The sequence below is a fragment of the Eleutherodactylus coqui genome, chromosome 5, assembly GCF_035609145.1.
Source record: "Eleutherodactylus coqui strain aEleCoq1 chromosome 5, aEleCoq1.hap1, whole genome shotgun sequence".
NCBI lineage: Eukaryota > Metazoa > Chordata > Amphibia > Anura > Eleutherodactylidae > Eleutherodactylus > Eleutherodactylus coqui.
In genome coordinates this window covers 99,130,583-99,149,209 of record NC_089841.1, presented here as the reverse complement: position 1 = coordinate 99,149,209, position 18,627 = coordinate 99,130,583, and the positions used below count along the sequence as shown (strand labels likewise).

At 47.2% G+C, this 18,627-nt stretch overlaps 1 protein-coding gene across 1 annotated transcript in view; it reads right to left on the bottom strand.

The window, feature by feature from the left end:
- LOC136626939 (V-type proton ATPase subunit S1-like protein) overlaps positions 1–18,627 on the bottom strand; it is a 40,837-nt gene that overhangs the window by 7,216 nt on the left and 14,994 nt on the right. Inside the window, exons 4-5 of the mRNA XM_066601896.1 lie at positions 17,336–17,577; positions 11,945–11,995 (exon numbers count right to left, since the gene is read on the bottom strand). Coding sequence (XP_066457993.1) covers positions 11,945–11,995; positions 17,336–17,577 — 293 coding nt within the window. The remainder of the gene's footprint in view (positions 1–11,944; positions 11,996–17,335; positions 17,578–18,627) is intronic.

The following is an 18,627-nucleotide window of genomic DNA, read 5'->3' as shown; positions in this document are numbered from 1 at the left end:
AGAAATTTACATTATGAGCCCCAATGCAGACAGAACCCTATATCAAGTGATATACAGAATTGCAGAATATGTATGTGCTATATAAATGAGTAAAACAAATAAAATGTAACATACATATGGCTGCAGCCTGCCAGACATCACATTATACTTCCTTCAGGGAGGACTTGATAAAGGTGGTGACACATTGCTTTTAAGGGAAGAAGATATATGCAAAAATCTAAAATGGGACCTTGTCCTCGTTGCTATACAGACATCACATGTTAGACAGTTCACACATATTTGGTATTTCTCTGCACAGGAAATTTAGTTTGGGGAAAATATTACTGAATAAACAAACAACCTTAAAACATAACGTGAAAAATATTTTTTTTTTTCTTGTTTCTGAATATTTGTCCCTAACTGAAATCTACAAAATAATAAGGTATCAGCTTCAAGTCACGTGTTCTAAAAAAAATTAAAGAAAGACGAGAAAAGACAAATCAGGAATTCCGGAACTGAAGCCCGCAGGGCGATAAGTGGAAGGCAGGCATGACAGGGTTAATAGGGAGGGAAAGCGTTAACCTGGCCAGGGGTATGCTGGGTAAGGGTGGAGCGGGAGAAGGGGGGCCTATGAGGGAAAAACAGCACGAAAGAAGGGAGGAGGAGTCAGTCTGGGAGCTATGGAAAAAGCAGAAAGACAGGAAGAAGTGCAGCAGAGCGGTGAAGAGTCCCTCCCACTTGCCCGCCCTAAGGGAAAGGTTGGGGAGAGTGTTGGAAAAAATTGTCATGGCAGTGGTGAGGGGGTCCTTGGAGTCAGCATAAAAGTATGGTGTGGGGGAGGCAGGGGCTGGATAGCTACCTTCCCCCTTTTGATTGATGGATAGCTACCTTTCCCCTTTTGTAGGTGGGTCTCTTGGCTTTGACAGGGTGGTGCCCTGCAAATATGGTGGGAGTGGCTAGCCAGGGTATATCTAGCTGGCCTTGGTGTCGGAAGGTCGGCTACTAGAGGCTAGTTGGTGAGTTGTGAGCCTCCCAAGTCAGTTGGCTTACGGCAGGACGCTTGTTTTGAGAAATAGTGCCGCCCGAGTCGATTAGTACACGACGGGTGGCAGTTACAAATATTTCCTTGGTTGGTGAAGCTACAGATTTTTCAGAACTCCAAGGATCACTCCCTAGCTTCCCTATTGGGTTACAAATGTTGGATATGTTTAATGTTTTGTTTGTTAATAAATATGGCTGCTGTGGCCAAATTTAATCTAAAGAAAAGGTGCCTGTGGTCAATTAGGTAAGAGGGAGTTTGGAAGTGGTGGCTGCAGCGGAGACGACTCCGTTATACCCGGGTGGGTCATGGAGTAGACTTAAAAAAAAACAGTAAAAACATTAAAATTTTGCTCTGGGCATCAAGAACCAAAACACGAAATACAAGGGTTAATTATACGCAGCTGTCCAAAAACCTTGAATATCAAGTATTCTCTATATTAGATCTGATATCTACATCAGTTTCTACAATGAAACAACAATTAAGACGGACGTGTGGGCAAAAGAAGAGAAGCAAAAGAGAACAATGAGTAACTAGACTAATGCCCATGAAGTCCATGTAAAATCCTGGTATGAAGTATAGGCAGACTTTCAAGAAATGTTACTCCATAACTATAACTCATAGTGATGCATTTGAATAACATGTCCAGAGTGCTTGAACGGTCACTGGCAGAAAAATGACAAGATAAACTCCGTAGGCGTATAAACTCTAGGTTCCAATATTAGTAAAGTAATGTACTGTTAGCTAAAACAATAAAGGCAAAAGTAGCAATAATAAACTCACGGCCTTAAATGGGTTGCACCAAGATTGAATGTTATATCCTATCCACAGAACGGGGCTCCGGCGTGTCTTGAAATGAGTTAGCGGTGGTCACACATACGCATTGCCCTTCCATTCATTTCAATGAGACCACTGGAGATGGGCAAATGCTGGACTATCCCTCTTGGTTCGGTTAAAATGAATGAACAGGCAGTACGCCCGTGTGACTGCTGCTGCCCTTACTTAATAATGCACTGGAGCCCTGTTCTCTGGACTGGTGGGAGTCCCTGAAATATATCCCCTAGCCTATAAATAAAGGATAACGTTTAATCATTGCTCAACCTATTTAACAAGACAACCATTAGCTCTTCATTAAAGTTTTAGGAGAAGGGTGAACAAGGGAACCGTGCTGTATGAATCTATAATATGGAGCCTGTTGATTGCTATGGCCTATATTTACCAATGTACGCTGCTAATTTTATGTAGTTGCACAGAGATTTCCTTCAGATGTTGTATGCATGTTAGCTATTAGGGGACAATTTACATACTCGAGCGAGCATTGCCCTTAGCGAGTACCTGCCCGCTCGAGAGAAAAAGTTCGGCTGCTGGCGGCGGGCAGGGAGCGGCGGAGGAGAGCAGGGAGGAACGGAGGGAAGATCTCTCTCTCCCTCTCTCCCCCCCCCCCTCCTGCTCACTGCCGCAACTCCCCTGTCACCCGCGCCGGCACCCGAACCTTCTCTGCTGAGCGGGGAGATATTCGTTAAAGTCAATGCTCGATCAAATAATTGTCCTTAGCGAGTATGCTCGCTCATCTCTAATAAGGCTCCATTATATGAAATTGTAAGCACAATGGGAGACATTTACTAAGTATTCTACGCCAGGTTACTTGCGCAAAAAAAAATCGCAAATTTTCTTCTACCTATCCCAGCGCTGCCACTTTTTTAAAAAGTAGGCAGGGCTTGTCAGGAGGTGACTGACACATTTATGCAGAATTTACACCAGAAATTTGCATAAATTATGCCAGGAATGTACACTTGGTCGAGACCACGCATACATTTCTGTGAAGGCGCACAGAGCTGCCGGGATGAGCTGGATACATGAAGAGGCGTGCACCCCTTAGTGTATTCAGTGCACCATGCTTCGGGAAAAAATTCCCCTTGTGTGTTGCTGCCATATATAGAGTCATGTAAAGGAATCTTAACAAGCAGAAAACTTGGGACATTTTTCTGTTCTTGCAAACATTAAAATAAGATGCAGGCTGTTTCTTGATGCTTTTCTTAATTAAAAGTAACGCATGCGTCCCATCCATTCTGGATTCAGTGGTACAGTCCCAGATTTTGGGGGCTGTCTGGCTGTCCCAGGTAGGTAAGAAACATGTCCCATGTAATTTTCCACACTCCAACACTGAGCCCCTGCTCCTGAACCTCTGTCCATTAGCAATACAGTGACTGCACAGCATGACCTGATTTCTTACATGGATCCAAACACAATGTACTCAGAGCAGAAGTGGAGTGAGGAGTCAGATGATGCTGTGCAGAAACCGTGAAGTAGCTGTGGGAGGATGAAAATAGATGGTTACTGCAGCTAATGGACTGAGGTTTGGGAGCAGGGGCATAGTAGTGGGTCAGGAGGGCACCATAAATTAGCAAAACCCCAGAGGAGCCACTAGAACCTAGTGGGACCACAGAGAAGGCACTATCACTTAGTGGGGCTGCAGAGTGGGAACTAGTACTATCAGAAGTTACTGAGAAGTTCATTGGGGTAGCAGCAGGATGGGGAGAGTGTGTAGAAACAAGTTGCAGCTGGAAAAAGTCGTCATGGCAGTCTGGACCCAAAGGGAGAAGACAAATGGATGACCACCAATCAGATGAGAAATCACCTGTGATCATGGAGGTAAATACAATTTAATGACTACCACTGCGTAGAACTGGTATCTGATCATTTTTTATAAGTATGCTAGTTCTATAAGGAGGTCTCTGAGGGCATTATTACTATGGGAGGGTCACTAAAAGCACTATTACCGTGGGTGGGTCACTAAAGGGCACTCTTACTGTAAGGCGGTTGCTTACTGCCATTATTATTGTGAAGGGCCACAAAATGCCTGACTCAGCATAAAAGGGGTGTGGCCTTGTTAAAAAATATTTGCCATGGTAGTGTCTTTTAATACAAAGCTAGGTACCGTACTATGTGAATGGGAATTAATAATTTCCCATAGCGGTTCCGGTAGAATGTAAAGTTACATTCTCCACAGACGCTACACAATCACCATCCTGTGTGAGACGAGCTTTACGGTGAAGAAACTACTGGTTAGAGATGAGCGAACGTACTCGTCCGAGCTTGATACTCGTTCGAGTATTAGCGTGTTCGAGATGCTCGTTACTAGAGGCAAGCACCACGCGATGTTCGAGTTACTTTCACTTTAATCTCTGAGACGTTAGCGCGCTTTTCTGGCCAATAGAAAGACATGGAAGGCATTACAACTTCCAGCTGCGAAGTTCAAGCCCTATACCACCCCCCTGCAGTAAGTGGCTGGCGAGATCAGGTGTCACCCGAGTATATAAATCGGCCCCTCCCGTGGCTCGCCACAGATGCATTCTGACAGAGATCAGGGAAAGTGCTGCTGATGCCGGAGCTGCTATAGGGAGAGCGTTAGGAGTGATTTTAGGCTTCAAGAACCCCAACGGTCCTTCTTAGGGCCACATGTGACTGTGTGCAGTACTGTTGAGGCTGCTTTTTGCAGTGTTGCACTTTTTTTTTTGTATATCGGCCGTGCAGAGCATTGCGTCCAGAGCATTGCGTCCTGCAGTAATTTTACATAGTCCACGGCCAGTAGTGGTGGTGAGGCAGGGACAGTGAAAGACATATCCAGTCTATATACGCAGTGGGCTTTTCCAAAAAAATTTGGGAAGAAAAATCTATTTGGGCTGCCTGTGACCGTCCTGACTGTACTGCGTCTCTGCTGGGGGTAGTTGTCCTAATTCATACGCAGCCAGCTAAGTGTTACAGCAGGCTTGCGCAAAATTCTTTCCTGGCTCTGCTGTGCGTTCCGTAAGCGAAGTCAGCCTCCAACAACAGGCCAATAAGCGGCACATTTAATTACAGCGTTCTGTTTCTGCACTACTGGTAATACAGCATGCTGAGGGGTAGGGGTAGGCCTAGAGGACGTGGACGCGGGCGAGGACGCGGAGGCCCAAGTCAGGGTGTAGGCACAGGCCGAGCTCCTGATCCAGGTGTATCGCAGCCGACTGCTGCGGGATTAGGATAGAGGCACGTTTCTGGCGTCCCCACATTCATCTCACAATTAATGGGTCCACGCGTTAGACCTTTATTAGAAAATGAGCAGTGTGAGCAGGTCCTGTCGTGGATGGCAGAAAGTGCATCCAGCAATCTATCGACCACGCAGAATTCTGCACCGTCCACTGCTGCAACTCTGAATCCTCTGGCTGCTGCTCCTCCTTCCTCCCAGCCTCCTCACTCCATTACAATGACACATTCTGAGGAGCAGGCAGACTCCCAGGAACTGTTCTCGGGCCCCTGCCCAGAATGGGCAGCAATGGTTCCGAATCCTCTCCCACTGGAGGAGTTTGTCGTGACCGATGCCCAACCTTTGGAAAGTTCCCGGGGTCCGGGGGATGAGGCTGGGGACTTCCGGCAACTGTCTCAAGAGCTTTCAGTGGGTGAGGAGGACGATGACGATGAGACACAGTTGTCTATCACTCAGGTAGTAGTAATTGGAGTAAGTCCGAGGGAGGAGCGCACAGAGGATTCGGAGGAAGAGCAGCAGGACGATGAGGTGACTGACCCCACCTGGTTTGCTACGCCTACTGAGGACAGGTCTTCAGAGGGGGAGGCAAGTGCAGCAGCAGGGCAGGTTGGAAGAGGCAGTGCGGAGGCCAGGAGTAGAGACAGGGCCAGACCGAATAATCTACCAACTGTTTCCCAAAGCGTCCCCTCGCGCCATGCCACCCTGCAGAGGCCGAGGTGCTCAAAGGTCTGGTAGTTTTTCACTGAGAGTGCAGACGACCGACGAACAGTGGTGTGCAACCTTTGTCGTGCCAAGATCAGCCGGGGAGCCACCACCACCAGCCTCACCACCACCAGCATGCGCAGACATATGATGGCCAAGCACCCCACAAGGTGGGATGAAGGCCGTTCACCGCCTCCGGTTTGCACCGCTGCCTCTCCCCCTGTGCCCCAACCTGCCACTGAGATCCAACCCCCCTCTCAGGACACAGGCACTACCGTCTCCTGGCCTGCACCCACACCCTAAACTGCGCTGATCTCGGCCCCATCCACCAATGTCTCTCAGCGCACCGTCCAGCCGTCGCTAGCGCAAGTGTTGGAGCGCAAGCGCAAGTACGTCGCCACGCACCCGCACGCTCAAGCGTTAAACGTGCACATAGCCAAATTTATCAGCCTGGAGATGCTGCCGTATAGGGTTGTGGAAACGGAGGCTTTCAAAGGTATGATGGCGGCGGCGGCCCCGCGCTACTCAGTTCCCAGTCGCCACTACTTTTCCCGATGTGCCGTCCCAGCCCTGCACGACCACGTCTCCCGCAACATTGTATGCGCCCTCACCAACGCGGTTACTGCCAAGGTCCACTTAACAACGGACACGTGGACAAGCACAGGCGGGCAGGGCCACTATATCTCCCTGACGGCACATTGGGTGAATTTAGTGGAGGTTGGGACAGAGTCAGAGCCTGGGACCGCTCACGTCCTACCCACCCCCAGAATTGCGGGCCCCAGCTCGGTGGTGGTATCTGCGGCGGTGTATGCTTCTTCCACTAAACCACCCTCCTCCTCCTCCTCCTCCTACGCAACCTCTGTCTCGCAATCAAGATGTGTCAGCAGCAGCACGTCGCCAGCAGTCGGTGTCGCGCGGCACGGCAGCACAGCGGTGGGCAAGCGTCAGCAGGCCATGCTGAAACTACTCAGCTTAGGAGAAAAGAGGCACACGGCCCACGAACTGCTGCAGGGTCTGACAGAGCAGACCGACCGCTGGCTTGCGCCGCTGAGCCTCCAACCGGGCATGGTCGTGTGTGACAACGGCCGTAACCTGGTGGCGGCTCTGCAGCTCGGCAGCCTCACGCACGTGCCATGCCTGGCCCACGTCTTTAATTTGGTGGTTCAGCGCTTTCTGAAAAGCTACCCACGCTTGTCAGACCTGCTCGGAAAGGTGTGCCGGCTCTGCGCACATTTCCGCAAGTCCCACACGGACGCTGCCACCCTGCGCACCCTGCAACATCGGTTTCATCTGCCAGTGCACCGACTGCTGTGCGACGTGCCCACATGGTGGAACTCTACGCTCCACATGTTGGCCAGGCTCTATGAGCAGCGTAGAGCTATAGTGGAATACTAACTCCAACATGGGCGGCGCAGTGGGAGTCAGCCTCCTCAATTCTTTACAGAAGAGTGTGCCTGGTTGGCAGACATCTGCCAGGTCCTTGGAAACTTTGAGGAGTCTACCCTGATGGTGAGCGGCGATGCTGCAATCATTAGCGTCACCATTCCTCTGCTATGCCTCTTGAGAAGTTCCCTGCAAAGCATAAAGGCAGACGCTTTGCGCTCGGAAACAGAGGCGGGGGAAGACAGTATGTCGCTGGATAGTCAGAGCACCCTCCTGTCTATATCTCAGCGCGTTGAGGAGGAGGAGGGGGAGGAGGATGAGGAGGAGGGGGAAGAGACAGCTTGGCCCACTGCTGAGGGTACCCATGCTGGCCTGTCATCCTTTCAGCGTGTATGGCCTGAGGAGGAGGAGGAAAGTGATCTTCCTAGTGAGGACAGCCATGTGTTGCGTACAGGTACCCTGGCACACATGGCTGACTTCATGTTAGGATGCCTTTCTCGTGACCCTCGTGTTACACGCATTCTGGCCACTACGGATTACTGGGTGTACACACTGCTCGACCCTCGCTATAAGGAGAGCCTTTCCACTCTCATACCCGAAGAGGAAAGGGGTTCGAGAGTGATGCTATACCACAGGACCCTGGCGGACAAACTGATGGTAAAATTCCCATCCGACAGCGCTAGTGGCCGAAGGCGCAGTTCCGAGGGCCAGGTAGCAGGGGAGGCGCGGAGATCAGGCAGCATGTTCAGCACAGGCAGAGGAACACTCTCTAAGGCCTTTGACAGCTTTATGGCTCCCCAGCAAGACTGTGTCACCGCTCCCCAGTCAAGGCTGAGTCGGCGGGAGCACTGTAAAAGGATGGTGAGGGAGTACGTAGCCGATCGCACGACCGTCCTCCGTGACGCCTCTGCCCCCTACAACTACTGAGTGTCGAAGCTGGACACGTGGCCTGAACTCGCGCTGTATGCCCTGGAGGTGCTTGCTTGTCCTGCGGCTAGCATCTTGTCAGAGAGGGCGTTTAGTGCGGCTGGGGGAATCATCACAGATAAGCGTACCCGCCTGTCAACCGACAGTGCCGACAGGCTTACACTCATCAAGATGAACAAAGCCTGGATTTCCCCAGACTTCTCTTCTCCACCAGCGGACAGCAGCGATACCTAAACTATACGTAGGCTGCACCCGCGGATGGAAGCATTGTTCTCTATCACCATCAAAAACGTGGACCTTTTAGCTTCATCAATCTGTGTATAATATTCATCCTCCTCCTCCTGCTCCTCCTCCTGAAACCTGACGTAATCACGCCGAACGGGCAATTTTTCTTAGGCCCACAAGGCTCAGTCATATAATTTTTGTAAACAATTTTTATACGTTTCAATGCTTATTAAAGCGTTGAAACTTGCACCTGAACCAATTTTTATTTTAACTGGGCTGCCTCCAGGCCTAGTTACAAATTAAGCCACATTAACCAAAGCGATTAATGGGTTTCACCTGCCCTCTTGGTTGGGCATGGGCAATTTTTCTGACGTACATTAGTACTGTTGGTACACCAATTTTTTGGGGCCCTCTCCTACAGTGTAATCGAATTAATTTTTTGCCCACCTGCATTAAAGCTGATGTTACATCAGCTGTGCTGGGCACTGCAATGGAATATATTTATGTACCGCCGGTGGGTTCCAGGGAGCCACCCATGCTGTCGGTCCACACAGAGTTGTAACTGCATGTGTCCACTTCTAAAGAACCCCAGTCTGACTGGGGCATGCAGTGTGGGCCGAAGCCCACCTGCATTTAACATGACATTACCTCAGCTGTGATGGGCAATGTAATGGGATATATTTATGTACCGCCAGTAGCTTCCTGGCACCCACCCATGCTGTCGGTCCACACGGAGTTGTAACTGCATGTGTCCACTTCTAAAGAACCCCAGTCTGACTGGGGCATGCAGTGTGGGCCGAAGCCCACCTGCATTAAACATGACATTACCTCAGCTGTGATGGGCAATGCAATGGGATATATTTATGTACCGCCGGTGGCTTCCTGGCACCCACCCATGCTGTTGGTCCACACGGAGTTGTAACTGCATGTGTCCACTTCTAAAGAACCCCAGTCTGACTGGGGCATGCAGTGTGGGCCGAAGCCCACCTGCATTTAACATGACATTACCTCAGCTGTGATGGGCAATGCAATGGGATATATTTATGTACCGCCGGTGGCTTCCTGGAACCCACCCATGCTGTCGGTCCACACGGAGTTGTAACTGCATGTGTCCACTTCTAAAGAACCCCAGTCTGACTGGGGCATGCAGTGTGGGCCGAAGCCCACCTGCATTTAACATGACATTACCTCAGCTGTGATGGGCAATGCAATGGGATATATTTATGTACCGCCGGTGGCTTCCTGGCACCCACCCATGCTGTCGGTCCACACGGAGTTGTAACTGCATGTGTCCACTTCTAAAGAACCCCAGTTTGACTGGGGCATGCAGTGTGGACCGAAGCCCACCTGCATTTAACATGACATTACCTCAGCTGTGATGGGCAATGCAATGGGATATATTTATGTACCGCCTGTGGCTTCCTGGGACCCTCCCATGCTGTCGGTCCACAGGTACTACACAATAGGGAGTTGTACCTGCCTGTGTCTATGAATTAAAAACCCCGGTCAGGTTGGGGCATGCAGTGTGGGCCGAAGCCCACCTGCATTTAATTTGACGTTAGCTCTGCTGTCCAGGGCACTGCAATGGGATACATTTATGTACAGCCGGTGGGTTCCAGGGAACCACCCATGCTGTGGGTGCACACGGAATTCCCATTGCGGAGTTGTACCTGCCTGTGACTATTTATAAAAAAACGCGGTCTTACTGGGGCATGCAGACACCTTGACAGAATGAATAGTGTGTGGCACATAGGTTCCCCATTGCTATGCCCACGTGTGCAGCTCCTGATGGCGGTGGCACAGGATTATATTTCTCATTGCTTCTGTACAGCATTGTGGGCTATCGCCCCGCCCCTTTTAAAGAGGGTCGCTGCCTAGCCGTGCCAACCCTCTGCAGTGTGTGCCTGCAGTTCCTCCTCATGGCAGACGCACTTATAAATGGACATGAGGGTGGTGTGGCATGAGGGCAGCTGAAGGCTGCGCAGGGACACTTTGGTGTGCGCTGTGGACACTGGGTCGTGCGGGGGGGGGGGGGGTTGGGCAGCATGTAACCCAGGAGAAGTGGCAGCGGAGTGTCATGCAGGCAGTGATTGTGCTTTGTTGGAGGTAGTGTGGTGCTTAGCTAAGGTATGCATTGCTAATGAGGGCTTTTCAGAAGTAAAAATTGTTGGGGGGGGGGCCACTCTTGCCGCTATTGTGGCTTAATAGTGGGACCTGGGAACTTGAGATGCAGCCCAACATGTAGCCCCTCGCCTGCCCTATCTGTTGCTGTGTCGTTCCCATCATTTTCTTGAATTGCCCAGATTTTCACAAATGGAAACCTTAGCGAGCATCGGCGATATACAAAAATGCTCGGGTTGCCCATTGACTTCAATGGGGTTCGTTACTCGAAACGAACCCTCGAGCATCGCGAAAATTTCGTCCCGAGTAACGAGCACCCGAGCATTTTGGTGCTCGCTCATCTCTACTACTGGTCATAATTTACTGATCAGGTGATTGCATCTCCTAGTTAGATATAAGGGGATGAAAAATCATATGTATTCCATAATGTGGCAATTCCTTCTTAAATAAATATTGGGAGAGTAAAATAAACATTATTATAATAATGGGAAGTCTTATGATATAATGTATCACTCTGCTACATGCTGTCTTGACACATGATATCAATAAATAACTCCTTGGTCCCCTCTGTATTTTTTTTTAATCTGTTCTGTATAAAGTCATAGCATGTCGCTGCCCTGCGGCTCCATTAATTTTCCCTGTACAGTGATGCTGCAGACCAGAGGCGTAACTTGAAGCTCCCGGGCCCCGATGCAAAACTTGTAATTGGGCCCCCAACTATAATGCTTTACTCATAGTACTGGGTTCCCTATATGGAGAAGAGAGGCCTTATGGGCCCTCTAAGGCTCCTGGGCCCGCGGGCAACTGCATCCCCTGCATCCTCTATAGTTACGCCCCTGCTGCAGACCGCCCACTGTGAATGGAATGACAACGCAGCCTCATTCACATATGTTGCAGACTCCTGCATAGTGGGTGGCCAGGAGTGCTACTGTGCAACAGGACTGCAAAAGGGACATATGTCCCTCCATTGTAGGGATCAATGGAGGTCCTAGTAATCAGAGTGCCAACAATTATATGTTGTGACATAGGAATGCTTCACATTTACCAATATCCTGAAATGTAAGTGAGAAACTTAAGTCACTACACAGATTAAACCAAAATAAACCTTAAAGGGGATGTTTAGGAAAATAAACTTACCCAAATCCAGTTTAAGGCCAGTGATATCAATCATTTAAATGTCATTTCAACAACTAAGCCAGCCCATTTCTGTTACAAAGAAGGGGGTGGTTACTTATTAAAATAAGTCAGTTAGCCCCTACCTAGCATTCACAGACACCGGGAAGGGTACAAAGCTGTATGTCACATGACCTGTTGTCAGAAACAGGCCGGGAGTGGACACGCCACTACAGTTGGATTTGGGTAAATTTATTTCCCCCAGGCTACCCTCTTCTTCTAATGATTCTAGAACCGTGTCAAAGTCATACCTTTTTCTGACAAGTAACAAGGAAGAGGGATACAACATTATATATACTGCAGTTAGGTTAATTATTGAATTACTGTACATTTATTTAGTCATCACTGAAGAATACATAATCATGGAGTACCTTAAGGCAAGTCCCTTTAAGTGTCCAACGTTGAGAAACTTTAACGTAAGCCTACAAAGAGTGAAGAAAGTACAAGTCAGTAAAGTGATGAATTATATGATTATAATGCAGCATCTAATGGCACCACTGCTGGAAGACACCACTGATAACCTACAAAGATGGCCACCACTCTACAGAAGTCTAGAAAAACTTTTACTTAAAGTTGAATCCGTCACCTTAAAAATGCAGTCCAATCTGCAGGCACCGAGTTTTAGAGCAAATGAGCTGAGCAGATTGATATGTACTTTGATGGGAAATTATTCAGTATAATTAGCAATTTGTTATTGAAACCTCTACTTATTCTGGGCGGAGGACTCTAGTGGGCGGTCCTATCAGTGATTGGCAGCTATCTCTATCTCTCAATCACTGATAGATAATTGGATGACCAAATGATATCCTGATGCTGGGATCCCCAGTGATCAGCAGTGACCTGTGTAGCAAGCTGCCAACAAGCATTCAGTTTTCCTGCAATTACACCAAAAGGAAAATTAAAGGGTATGGACACCTTCGAGGGGTGTATTCTCTCCACTTAAATGCATGTTTTTTGGGCTGACAATCATTTTTGCACCATCACTACATATAGAAACTTGCCGTCTAAATCTCAATAGGAGACCTGGCAGAGATTATGAAATGATGGCTTAGTTTTCAGCCCTCATTTATTATCTTCAATACTTTTTACAGCTAATTTCTGACCACAACAAAGTTTATCTGTGTTCTGACCATAAATTAGGTGATGAGAATGTGCAGGAGAAAGGAGATAATGTCAGGTTGTGCTGTTGGGACCTGTTGCTCTACAGGTTTCCAGGAGCACACCTTCACAAGTGTGGGATAATTGAGCTGGCTGGGTGTGGAGTTCTCCAGCGAGTCAATCCTCACTGGTCTGCTGCACATATATACCAGCCTCTCTGGTATATATGTATTGAGTTCCGTGCAGGTGGCTGGACATGAGGTGAACAGGCATGTTCAGTGTGTATTGGTGTGAACAGCGACTTATTCCGTGTGTCTGTGCAGGTGGCTGGACATGGGAGGTGAACAGCCCTGTTCAGAGTGCATGGTGTTCTGTGTGGTATGCAATCTCTGGGTGTTGGTGTGGACTGTGTCCTGTCTGCTTGGATCATTTACCATCCAGGACAAGTTAGGTCCTTGGGTTCCAGTGTGGGGCCATCCTTATTGGGATGATTGCCCTACTTGCAAGCAGGATTCATGAAGTAAGTTGTCTTGTGACAGTAGGGACCCATGAGACAACGAGGACCCTTGTTGGCGGGCTTGTGGGCTTAAATTTCTTGGCCAAAATACAAACTAATACCTTGTACCATATCTATTCCATCTGTTTATGCGTGCAGGTATGACAGATGAGTGTTTTGGGCATTTTTCAGTCATTGTATATGTCTGCCCATGAGTCCAGTTCACTGTCCCTTGGTGTTTCATGTGTGCATGTGTGTAGCATTTCCGTTTATGAAATGAGTGCACCTGGCATCCACGTGACAGATAAGGGCTGAAAACCAAGCCATCAGTCCATCTTCACTGACGGTAATATTTTTATACTAATAATTTAGATTTTTTTATGTTTATTCAGGATTAACTGTGGAAAAAGCACTAAGATTTTATTAGTTTTTTCAAGCAATTGATTTAGAATTTTGTGAATTCACAGTTACTGTTAAATGAGCATTAAAACGGCTTCTGCATTTTGTTTTGAGATATGTTCTCTGTTCTCAGCTGTGTCGTCGCTTTGGTTAGAAACAGAAGCCACAATGCAGTGATGGATCTAACGAACAAGACACCAGCAGCGCTGTCAGACCCCATTGACTTGTAATGGGGTCCATCAGGTTCTGCTGAGGTGTTCATTGTTTTGACAGAAAAAATAACGCTGCAAGCAATTCAAATTTTCCCCATCATTAACATAAAAACTATTTTGGGTCTGCCAAGACTTAGCAGTTTTGCCATGCGGAGGGCACACAGTAGTCATGTGATCACCGGTTCAACAGAAATGGCTGCACCGCCACTGTCTATCCAACTTCAGTGCTCATTATTCTACAACTGTTTATGTAAAAGTAAAACTGAAATGACTTACAGCTCTGTGAGAATTAACATTACCGGCACATAAGCAGAACGGACAATGACTTTAAATTCACCTTTCAGTACACAAAAGAAATAACTCAGAAAATGATTAAAAAAGGAACACCGATGCCTCGCTTCAAAGAGCCCGTGATGTAAATATCTGCCAAGTGTGAACGGAAATCTCTCTATCACAAAGTGTAAGTGACAGAAAGGGAACACGATGTCAGGGTGAGCAGACATACTGAAGATTATAGATTCCTTACCAAGTGGATCTACACAAGGAGAATCACTACCGTAGCTTTTGACTGTTTATAAATGAGAGCACTCTTCCATTAGAGAATTTCTTTACATCCAGAGGCTGAAACCTGTACAAACTTAATATTTTGTATATCCGATGGCTTGTTATAATCATGGCTGACCTTGGCAGCATGTGACTAGTGCTGTCACACAAGGAACTGGCCACCAGCTTGTAGGGGAGCACAAAGCGAATGCAGGCTAGACGCAATCACCCCCCACACACCTTAAAGACGCCCGGCTAGATGATCTTCTTCCTCTGTGTGGAAGCATCTTGTGGAGCTCCATAAATGATGCTTCTGCTAGAATTGTTGCCTCCCCTCTGATGCTCCAAGAGCCCATTGGTGACCTCACAACACAGTATCTTAGTTTTGTTACTGTATTTATGTTATGAGCTTAGTTCTGGGGCTGTATCTATGTAGTGAACTTGGTTCTGGTATTGTATTTATGTTATGAATTTGGTTCAGAAGCTGTATTCATGTTATGATATTGGTTATGGTACAGCAATTATTCACTGAGCTGTTCTGATATGGGTAAACTGCTAACTTGTTCCTTTTACACACGTAGAATGCAGGCAGACTGCTTATCAGTGCAATATACACTGAATGGTCACTGTATTAGAAACAGTTGGCGCGTGACATCATGTGATCAGTAAAGCGGTACCATCTGCTCTCAGAAAGAGTGCTGACCTCCTCTGTGTACAGCAGAAGGCAATACCCAGGAGTTCTGGGTAAACTTGGTGACTTGAATGACTTTGAGCAAGGGCAGATAATTATTGGTGGCCAGAGGTGTGGTGCCAGTATTTCTAAAAGAGTTGCACTTGTGGACTATTTCTGAACCAAGAGTGTACAAGGCCTGGTTGAACCATGGACAGACATCAAACAGAGGATCACACAGCAGCAGGTCATTTATAGATAATCCTAGAGGCAAGCATCAGGAGACAAATCTGGTATTTCAGCGATGACGTTCCAAAGTGGAGCAACTGAACCAGTAGTACAAGAGCGGGAAGTTAGAAAAATGTCCACAATGATTATGCGGTGTACCTTGCGTCATATGGCGTTCAATAGCTTTAGACTAACAAGGATGCCCCCGTAACCCTGCATCATTACCAACAACGCCTTGGGCCCAGGAAAGACATCAATGGACCGTAGACACATGGCAGAAGGTCATCTGGAGTGACAAGTCCCGTTTCCTGCTGAACCATATGGATGTCCGGGTCCAAATTTGGCATAAACAGCATGAAGCCATATTCGATGGGTGCACCGTTGGGGTTCAATAAGATGATGGTAGCGGTATCATGGTCTGGGGAGCATTTTCCTAGCATGGACTTGGACTGTTCATTATCATACCACAATCCTTGAATGCTGAACGCTACAGGGACTTGTTAGCTGATGATTTGCACCCATATCTTCAGGAAGTTTTCCCCAACCACAATGGCTTCTTTCAAAAGGAGAACTAGGGAGTGGTTGGAGAAACAAGACAATGAATTCTTTACGCTGCCTTGTATTTTAAACTGACTTTAACTGTAACCGCACAGAATATGTTTGGAATATGCTGGAAAGGGCTGTGAGATCTGCTCCCACTTATATGCAAAATGTGCACCAAATGATGGAGCTGCTGCAGCGAGCATGGGTCAACTTGAGTATGGAGGAAGTTTGACATCTTGTAGCATCTGTTTCCCGACATCCGAAAAAGGTGGGTGGACTAACTCTTTATTGAGTAGGTGTTCCTTATGCAGTGATCGTTCAGTGTATATTGTTTTTTTCTTTGATGGGGGGCAAACACATTCCGAACATGGTGTCATCTAACCTAAGACTGGCACTGAAGAATATCTCTCATAGCTAAACATCCTGGACTCCATACTGATTGATTTTACCTCCATTGACACACAGCAGTGAACTATCAAGACTGGACAAAGATTTGTGAAGTTTTCTATACCATTAAGAAATTATGGCTGTAGATATGGTACATAGTAACCAAGGATTTCAAAATACTATCAAGTTAATGATATAAATGTATCACATCTTGTTTCAAGACATAAACAATAATATTCATCATTATAACTTTATAATAGTAACAATGTTATAATGCGTTCCTAGATAGTGATCATTATATTGTCCATATCGACGGCTTTACTAACATTACAGAGCATGTACAGAAACAGACGCAATAGAAGAGGGTCCTGGACAAAGTAGTTTCCAACCTCATGAGGTCAGGTACGTTGTACATTATTAATAGAGATGAGCGAGTATACTAGCTAAGGCACATTACTCGAGCGAGTAGTGCCTTAGCCGAGTATCTTCCCGCTCGTCTCTAAAGAGTCGGGGGCCGCCGCAGCTGACAGGTGAGTTGCAGCGGGGAGCAGGGTGGAGTGGGGGGGGGGGGAGAGGGAGAGAGAAATCTCCCCTCCATTCCTCCCCGCTCTCCCCCGCCGCTCCCCGCCCCCCGCCGCCCCCCGAATCTTTAGAGATGAGCGGGGAGATACTCCGCTAAGGCACTACTCGCTCGAGTAATGTGCCTTAGGCTGCATTCAGACGAACGTATATCGGCTCGGTTTTCATGCCGAGCCGATATACGTTGTCCTCGTGTTCGGGGGGGGGGGGGGGAGGATGGAAGAGCCAGGAGCAGGAACTGAGCTTCCGCCCCCTCTCTGCCTCCTCTCCGCCCCTCTGCACTATTTGCAATGGAGAGAGGTGGGGAGGGGGCAGGGCTAATTCTCGTAGCTTAGCCCCGCCCTCAGCCCACCTCTCCCCATTGCAAATAGTGCAGAGGGGCGGAGAGGAGGCAGAGAGGGGGCGGGAGCTCAGTTCCTGCTCCTGGCTCTTCTATCCTCCCCCCCCCCCTGCACACGAGGACAATGTATATCGGCTCGGCGTGAAAACCGAGCTTATATACGTTCGTCTGAATGCAGCCTAAGCGAGTATACTCGCTCATCTCTAATTATTAATATAGTGCTGCAATTCATATATACAATTGGAAAATGAATCCATACTTGCTTACGTGGAATTTTCTTCATTGCAGTTTGATTCGTCTACATCCATGCTGTCATTCAGGCTAAAATTTGTATGTGTCAGGTCCAGCTGGGTTTGATTCTTAAATGTAATGGTTATTCTCTTGACTCCGAATAGAATACAAATGTTGCCATTTTCAGTGACATTGATGGTACTTTGAGGAGGTAAATTACTTTCATGTGTCATTTCTCTGATCACGGTCTCTTTTCGTACTATGTTGTAATATGCACCCTGTAACAAATTGCACAATTTATAACCACAATTATAGATGCACATTTAAAGAAAGTTAATATTACAACACACACACATTTTAAAGATTTTTTTTTACTTTAAAGGGGATGTTACTGGGCAACATTCCTCCGATATCTGCAACACAAAAGCGCAGTACTTACCTGTCCTCTGCGGTGGGGATCCAGCGCTGTAGCCCTGACATCCTCCTGGCATTTGTTGTGGAAGATGTCATTACAGGAATTTAGGGATACTCAGAGGCTGCAGCATTACCAGCCATTCTCCTGGCATCAGTGCCCACATCTTGGGCAGCAGGACTTCAGAACGGTGACCCTGTAGTCTGATTGACTGCAGCCATCATCAGACTTAAGGTCCATTTACACACAACGATTATCGTTCAAAATGCATTCAAATGATGTCTTTTGAGTGATAATCATTGCAAGTAAATGCTACCATCGTTAGCTTTTCGACCAAATGATGATTTTTAGTTTAGCATAAAAACCATCGTTAGGCTGGCCAGCTGATAGCAGGGATTGCATGCTGTGATTCTCTGCAGGAGTGCTGATGACATTGTTTTCAGCCGCTGTCCTGCCGGAGAACAATGGAGCTGTATGAAGATAACAGACCACCCGCTGGAAAACAGAAAAGACTGATTCATCTCCACTGTAAACTAGTAATTTTATTTTGGTTTACAGTCAGGTGAGGATACAGAATAATATAAATAATAATGAACAACTTGAAGGGGGTTTGCATATGGTAATGAAGGTCAACTATTAATTAGTTTTTATGACATGTTGATAAGAGGTGATGGGGGTTCAGCAGTTAGAACTCCTCCTATCTCAAGAACAGTTTGTAGGCTTCTGTAACTTATATTAATCTCATCTGACAGTGGCACTGACCTCATTAAGAAAAATGAAAATTTAAAAAAAGACCTCTTCATTCTTAAGATTAGCTGAGCTTGACAGCAGGGACTGACATTTTGTAAATGCCAAATGTACAGGAGCTCTGTTAAATTTGTATAAGTAATGCAGAGCAATAAGCGAATTTTTCAAT